The sequence below is a fragment of the Olea europaea genome, chromosome 17 (genome assembly GCF_002742605.1).
Source record: "Olea europaea var. sylvestris chromosome 17, O_europaea_v1, whole genome shotgun sequence".
Lineage (NCBI taxonomy): Eukaryota > Viridiplantae > Streptophyta > Magnoliopsida > Lamiales > Oleaceae > Olea > Olea europaea.
The window spans coordinates 21,234,189-21,242,338 of NC_036253.1; the positions used below are offsets into that span (position 1 = coordinate 21,234,189).

An 8,150-nucleotide genomic window follows, 5' to 3' on the forward strand; every position below is an offset into this window, starting at 1 on the left:
GATGCTCTTCAGTTTATAGGATGCCAAAAAAGATTGCCTTGAATAGTTACCAAAACAGAATAAAAATTTTTGAATTTTTTCCTTTTTTTCAAGTGAGGCACACACCTAGTACAAACTATGGCACGAACCTAGTTCTACACTTGGTTGAGGCTGAGGTGCGTGCCCTCGCCTGTAGCCTTGGTTTGTGTTTTGGGGCCAAGTTGCCTAAACTTTATCCAAAGTATTTTTTTATTTTTTTTAGGTCCTTGATCAATTCTTTCGGTCCTTTCACTTATTTTCTTATCCAATTGAGTCCTTTCAATTTCGATTATCAGTTCCATGTTTTGAGCCAACTTTTGATTATCTGCATTTTAATCCCCAAACATTAGATGTGATTCATTTTAGTCCTTTTATTGCTCTTTTTCTCCAATTCCATTACAATCATCGATGTTCACCTACAAAGCCATATTTACAATGAATTAAGCTATACTTCAAATAATTAATCAACAAATATTCTTATTTAACAGTCCAAATAAGTGTATGAAATACACGTATCATTGCTTGGGCCAAGTTGCCGATCAAGTTGCACCGGAGGAAATCCTTTCTATTAAGCCATCAATGAAGCAGGTTCTTGCGCATTTGAAGCTTTTACACTCTTGATGAATGATAGGATGCATCCTTCACCATTGTTAGGTCATCAATGAACGTTCTTGTGCCCAACTTAAGGAATAAGAAGATATTAAGTTGAGATTATCTGCGCTTGAGAATATGTTATCATGTTATGTTCCTTCAATTTCAGGATTAGATTTAAGTTTCTGAATTTTCATTAATAAAAATTCGTAACTCCACTTACAGGAAATTTCCTAAGGACACACACACTGAACTTGTGGACCTATTGGTTTCTACCCATGTACATTATCCTTGCTAACAGGCCTAACAACTGTAAATGTGGGGAGAAATGGCTTGTTGCAAGATACAAAGCAAAAAAATCTTATCATGATTTTTTACTTTTCACATAATCAAGGCAGCAGATGTTAAGCAAAAAATGCACAGTAAAAAGCTTCCCCATAATGGTAGGTTAGATAACCTACTGTCGTTTTAAGATTCGCTCAACATTTTCGGCACATTCTTCAAAAAAAATTCACAATTTGAGCAGATGATTGTGCAGAATGTGTATTCACAATCGGCTGGAAGAGTGTTATTCCCTTTTCAAGTGAGAAGCTACAATACAAGGTAATGATCATCTGCTACAGTTTCATATGCAGAAGTTTTTGTCTAGTAGGCTACAAAAGCATTTGAAAATTATAATATTCTTACTGAAAAAATGAGAAGAAGCACTAAAGCTGGTGAGAATCAGAATCAAAATCAAAATTGACCTTCTGTTACCCCAGAGATTCCTTGATCCCTGTAAAAATCTACTTATATACATGGCATCAGTTTGGCTCAGCGTATATACAATTTGCCATATCTGGAGCTTTCACTGAGTTTTGACAACAAAAAATAAATAAAAATAAAAATAAAAAACACCCACAACCAGCTTTTTAAGAAACAAAAAAATGTTAAAAATTCAAGGTGTATGCTTGAGGAGCAGAAACCAGTAATAAACTTGTCAAAACGGGTAAATCCTTACTGATTCCAAGATTTTAAGAACGGTTTACCAATGTACGGGAATCCAAAACTCTGCTGTAGGGTTCCTGTCCATCCAAGGTTATTATTGATCTTAAGGCCAGGAGCAGCCTCACGGCCACTCAAGTAGTGAAGTGGATTATGTGATTGTTGCAACATGATGCTGTTTGAGGGCATCCCCCCACCCATCCCACCGCAGTCTTCAGACTGGAAAAATCGTTGCATTGAATCATTAGTCGCACTACATTGAAGTTCCTTACACTCGCTCACGATACTGTGTAGACTCTGCTCTGACTTGCCAACGCTGCTAATGCTGTGGTTCAAACCAATGGCACCTTCAAAGGTAGACGATCCTCCACGGCCCCCACTCTCACCTGGATACCAATTCTGACGCAATGATCCATTCAAAAAGGATTGAGATGGGGCTGGCATCAATGCTCCATTCAAATGGGATTGAGATGGGGCAGACATCAATGCTCCATTCAAATGGGATTGAGATGGGGCTGACATGCATAAAGTATTAATGGCCACACAATCATGAACATTGATGGGCAAGTGCTCCTGCCTTGAGAAAGTATACCGATCTCCATCGGAATACAAAGTCGCCTGAAGGTTCTGATGCATGTAAAGATCGTCTATTTTATTCTGCCTCTGACCCAGAGGAAGAGATAGATGAGTCTGTTCCCTGAAATGCCTGGACAATGGAGCAGCCTCCATCATTAGATTGGCTACTGGTTGAATATCTAACTGTGATTTTTTCTGCTCTTGATGGTATGGTGAAATAACCTGACCCTTGGAGAGAGATTGTATTTGTTCACCTCTGCCTTGAGTAGGGTATGAACCGAAGAAAAACATATCATCAGGTTGTTTGTACAACATATCCTTTTTATCCTGCATGTCTGTTTCCAGATCAATCATTCTCCCTGGTTGCTCCTTTATAAACTGAAAATGCCCAAGTGACATCTCATTGGTAGAAGCATATTTGTCATTTTCAGAAGTAGATGGATAATAGGAATCACACATGTTAACTGCCGCCCAAACATCACTAACAGATGGGAGAGGATCCCTCTGGCTAACACCCACTTGGTTCAGATTTTCGGGGCACCCTGATACAATTATTTGATCTTCATTTGTTTCTGCAATTGAATTATGGCCATTAAATTCCATGTCCATGGATTTGACCTGAGATATATCATACTGTTGATTTTGAATATAACCCAGGTTCAGAGACTCAACCACAGGGTTGAACTGAGGGCTTTCAGTAAGTGAAGAAATCCGCTGTTGACCATGATCCTGAATGAAAATGTGGGCATAATTATCAGAATCCTTGATATTTTCTCTATCATTATGCATTTGGTTCTCAATAAGCAATCATTCTCTCCTTTCTCACTCTAATATAAGGAACCATAGTTAAGTGGATGAATTTAATTATTTAAACGTCTCTCTCTCTTCTTTTTTTTTTTTTTTTTTTGATACAGTTTATCATCAACTCCTTGTCTCCCGAGTACGGTCCATTTTATACTAACTATAATACTCTAAAGGATAAATGGAATGTGAATGAATTACATAGTATACTCGTGCAAAGGAGAGAAATCTTAAAAATTAAGGAACTCTCCACAGATAGCTCCATCGCCTCACCATCGACGGCATTTGTAGCGGTCCAACCTCGTCGCGATGTGAAGTAGAGAGTGGTGCTGCGAGGTTAGGTTGCGGTGGCGTGAGGTCCTTTCTTTTTTTTTTTTTTTTTTTTTTTTTTTGGTTGTTGTTGTGGGGTTTGGGGCAAGTGGATCCATTAAAATTGTATCATAACAAAATATTAAGTACTCAAATTTTTGTATGATGGTAAAAAAAATAGATTTTTTACCATCACACGAGTAAACGAAACAAAGGGGCGTGAAAACCAACCTCTATCACCATAGTTATTTCACGATCCGCTTCTCCATTAACAGTCATCGTGGCTTCTTCTTTGCTATCATCTGCTGCTAGCTCTGGTAGGGTATCATGGGAATCCTCTTCCTCCTCGTCAAGGATAGCCTACCAAATAATAAGTCAAAAAACTGGCCTTGCAACGTACAGAAAAAGCCCAAGAAAATTATATTCCATGGCCTGGAGTTCCACCACCAACAGGAGAAAATTTTAAAGAAGAAAAGGCAAAAAACCTTTCGATGCTTCAGTTTTTGTCCCAAATCTGGACCTAAGGTTTGTGTTAATTGCTGTCTCTCCAATTGTCTGTTTCTCCAGTTAGCAAAACCTTCTGGGACATGTTTAAGTGCCAATTGCAACCTGAATGATCAACATCAAATGAGATGGCACAACGAAAAAGATTTAGAATCTCAACATTAATAAAAGGGAAATTCTTACCAGCAGTCATGCAGCTTCATCTTTTCTTCTTCCTCAAATGCTTCAAATGGTAGAGCACGCATATTGAAGTCACCTAAAATCTTAGTAAGAGACCTTGGCTGAATGCTATTACTGGTAAGCTTCATAGTACTCTTAGCACGTTGATATTGTTCCTTGCTAACCTGTAGAACCAAATGTGACAATCAAAGTTTGAAAGCATTAACAAAATGACAACGGCATACAAGATGAGGAAAGCAAAAGGGAAACTTTTTATTGTTATACCCATACGAATTAACAGGTAGGATTAAAATGAAACAGAGAAACGAGACCAGTACTCAAATCCTTAAAAGAAGAAGAAAAAAAATCTTCCACAAATAATTGTTGTATTAAAATCAGCACCAGTACCCCAAAGATTTCAGTGTGTAAAGAAAGAACTAGTAGCAACTTATGAAAATATGTCGCCGTGTGAAACGACCTTGATGTAAGACATGTATTTGGCACCATCATCATGCTGGACATTAAGCTTGTTCAGCTTTCCTACTTTTCTAGGTCTTGTAACCACCTTCAAGCCATTGCAAACAGTACCATCTTTCCTGTCCAAGACATCTTTTCTGCACATTATCCAAACATAAAACAACAAACTTGAGTCATCGCTATGCATTCATTGCTTTCTAATGATTGGGCTGCAAACAGAAAACAAGCTGTGTAAACAATTCTTATAGAAAAGAGCATATTAATAAAAAAACCTCCACATTTTCTGCAAAATGTCGTCTCCACTATCCTTGCAGCTAGCCCATTGTTCTTTCAAAATCTGCAAATTTTTAATCATGCTGACACAACAAGCATGACAATATGTGAGGAAACAACTTAAAGCAAAATTTTAATTAAGCATAACAATATATGGCATTAAAGTGAATGAAGACAAAAAACTACATACTCTTTATGATACTTCTGTAAATTTGAATAGTGTGCCATCTTGCTGGCTTTAGTAGACTGTTCCTCATGAAGAATATTATCAGGGTGGAGTTTCCCAAAACAAAGAGAAGCACCCCTGAAAAACACTTTACAAATTAGCGAGCAATTCAAAAGAGCCCATCCCACACATTTGTATTGAAAAGCTCAGAATCCAATACAATAGAGAGCATGTTGGGGATGTAAGATATTTTTGTTTTCCTCAGGTAGTAGAAGTAAACACCCTCAAATCAATTATATGCAAGCAGCAAAGTAGAATAATATATAGAAGTGCATATGTCATTCAAGGTGGTTGGAGGGCAATTTACCGAGTTATATATCAAGAATCCAAAAGAAAAGTAACAACTGTTCAAGCCATACAACAAAATATTATTATTATATGCAAGAAACTAAACATAACCTCGCAATCAAAAATAAACTTTAACAAGTCTAAATCAGTTTTTAGAACAATGAATCACTAATGCATCCATATCCCAAAATAAATGTACGCTTAGTAAAACTTGCCATTTGAGAAACAGATTTCCAAAGTGGAAATTATCCCCTTCAAGCAATTCTTGAATAACTTTATCTGGATCAGCTCCTTTAGGTAGAAATTGTAAAAGAAGGCTTCTTTCTTTTTCAGACAACTGAGTCTGCCAGACCTATAATAAAGTTTCATACAGAATAGTTTTATATTTTGTAAGAAAAAAAAATGCCTTTAAAAATCAAAGTTACAGTAGGCTTGATTACCTCGTAAGAGAGGACCTCTGATAGATCTTCCAAGTCAAATATATCCTGGGGTATTGAAAAAACATCAGCCAATATGTTTTGTCCTTGTGGACCATCGCCAATAAATGGAAGTAAGTGTCTGCGCGATATGCCGATCTGCTCCTTATTGGAGATGACACTCTTTTTCTTGTTATCCCATGCTAGAGAGACGTTAGATCTCAAGTTCAAGTCATACAATTGTAATTCCAGTTTTGTCCGTTTTACTCTATACTGTTCAGTGGATGTGCAGCCGACCGAACTGGCAGCATTTAACCACTTTTTCCGCTTTTCAGCCATCATTCCCAACTTTTAGTAGAGTCCTCAGAAGAAAAACTGCTATAGTGAACTCAATTAACAATATCTGCCTTTAACCATCAAACAGAAACCACAAGTAGAAGGAATCTCATCAAAAGCTAATATATGCAAGAGCTAAATAGACACACTAAAACTAGCACTCCGGCAAACAGTTCCTTCAACTCTGGGAAGAACATAATGAAGACTCAAATGCAGTAAAGTGAAGTAACCAAAAATAAGACAAACACAATGCTTCAAAACTTAATCAAACTGTGCTCTCAGAAAACCCATGCAGAATCCAGTTGATCAAAGATGGAAGTCATTGAAGAGAGAATTAGCTCCAAGGAATAAGAATGCGTGGCTTAAATAGAGAAGTGTGCTTATCAAATGTAGTCTCATTCTACACATAAATTTCAATGCAGAATCATTTTCCGTCGAAACAAACTGTACATAATCCACGTAAGATCTAAAGTGAGCATCGTTAAACCATCCCACAAAGAGAGCGACCAAAAAATGACTGCATTGGTCATTGCAGCCCATGAGGGTTTTCGTCAATTTAATTCAAGAAAGGATATGAGATAAAATTCAGTGTTTTTCTAAGTTACCTTTTACAGCAAGACTTGACAATAAGTTTTTCCTAATCCTATAAATTCACTAAGCAAATACACCAATATTACAAAATAGCTTTGATCCATACAAGATGCCATCTTTGTGTTCTGAATACATCAATGAAACTAATTCAGATTATAAATTACCACAAATAGATAAAGGGTAGACTCAAAAGATCAAAAAATAGGTAATGAAGGAAGCCACCCAACATATTGTTCTAGAAATGTTAAATCAGAAGTGAAGTTACACACATATAACTCAATCACAAAGGAAGGAAACACTTAGCAAAATAACAGAATGAGCGTTGTATACAAAGCAGAGCGAAAGGGGATCTTAGCCCCCGTTTGGTCCGATTAAATTTCGTTTCATTTTTCTCTCTACCATTTTCATCCACAAAATTTTCCATAAAATAAGATTCCATGTAAATCAAAAACTTTTTATTTTTTTTCAACCACTCATTTAAAAATAAAAAACAATATTCCACCCTTTTTCATTTCAAAAAAGGGGCCAAACGGGGGCTTAATAAGTAAGAAACGAGGCAAAATAATACGAAAAATTGAGAAGAAAGTCCAAGTACATACAACAGCTAAGGTATTACCAAAATAAGCTAAATACCCAATTTTAATAGATAAATCGAATCAACATATTAAACTAACAAGGAATAGAAACAAAAGATGAAAATTTTGGGGAAAAATAAATCCCTAGAAACTGAAGTAAGGTTGGGAAGGCAAACAATACCTGGACGGCAATCAATCTCAAATTCACAATAGAATCAAGAATTTTGAAGCCTTAAATCAACAACTAATGAATTAATTTGAGGCCATTGGAGGGTTGAAGTATTCTTAATCTTATGAAGGGACGGGGCGCAAGAAAACTGAATAGAAGATTATAGATAATTACGGGGTAGAAAGAAACTGAATATTCTCAAATTTCTGTCAAGGAGACTGCTTGCACTGATATGTATTCTTGTGGCCACACCAAAAGAATTGGAGTCCTAATTTAATTCAACTATATATTATTAATTATATCATCAAATCAATCCATATACGCGAAACAGTCTGTCGGAATTTTACGTACAAGGAAAACTTAGAAAATACTAACTTTGAAGCGTCCAATGTTTGTATTTTTGAGAGAGAGAGAGAGAGAGAGAGGGTCACGATTATTTTACCCTGTTTTGTAATTCTATTTTTAATTAGGTAATTTTTATTTATTAAATCATATTTTATTTGCAGCTAAGCTCCTTCATCTTTACTTATTGTAACAATTATTTTCTTGATGTTTTTTTTTTGTTCAAACCTTATTTTCAACCTTTCATTAATTAGTACATTTCGTTCTTAATGATAATTTATATTAAGATATTTTGTTTCTATGCTTTGAAATTCATTTATTAATTTTTTTTTTAAAATTTGATGGAAAAATAAGTTGTTATATGCTATTTCAACGAACTTTTTGAACAAAAATTTTCAAATACAAAATATGTTAACTAATTGAAATTTTGTATATAAGAATGCCATGCAGGGACATAAAATGCTATAAAGAGTAAAGATTGAGAACCGTAAGTTTAATTAAAATGTGGTACAAAG

General features: G+C 35.7%; 1 protein-coding gene across 4 annotated transcripts; it reads right to left on the minus strand.

The window, feature by feature from the left end:
* Positions 1-1,338: 1,338 nt before the first annotated feature.
* On the minus strand, positions 1,339-7,687 carry LOC111365400. Of its 4 annotated transcripts, none has more exons than XM_022985912.1 (10): positions 7,306-7,687; positions 5,647-5,997; positions 5,422-5,558; positions 4,883-4,996; positions 4,692-4,775; positions 4,421-4,556; positions 3,967-4,127; positions 3,765-3,888; positions 3,511-3,639; positions 1,339-2,898 (listed from the first exon to the last, which is right to left on the minus strand). In XM_022985912.1, the coding sequence occupies exons 2-10, from the start codon at positions 5,962-5,964 to the stop codon at positions 1,606-1,608; spliced, it is 2,496 nt and encodes an 831-aa protein (XP_022841680.1). In that variant the 5' UTR covers positions 5,965-5,997; positions 7,306-7,687; the 3' UTR covers positions 1,339-1,605. The 4 variants fall into 4 exon arrangements, with proteins under 4 accessions (XP_022841680.1, XP_022841679.1, XP_022841677.1 ...); XM_022985911.1 differs by having other exon boundaries at positions 5,647-6,025; XM_022985909.1 differs by having other exon boundaries at positions 5,647-6,029.
* Between the last annotated feature and the right edge of the window lie 463 nt (positions 7,688-8,150).

Excerpts from the sequence above, each read along its gene's own strand:
- LOC111365400 (XM_022985912.1), bottom strand. The coding sequence starts at position 5,964 with ATGATGGCTGAAAAGCGGAAAAAGTGGTTAAATGCTGCCAGTTCGGTC. Across the intron at positions 4,776-4,882 it reads TTACAGAAGTATCATAAAGA|CATGATTAAAAATTTGCAGA; the intron begins GTATGTAGTTTT and ends TTGTTGTGTCAG. Across the intron at positions 4,128-4,420 it reads AATACATGTCTTACATCAAG|GTTAGCAAGGAACAATATCA; the intron begins GTCGTTTCACAC and ends TTGGTTCTACAG.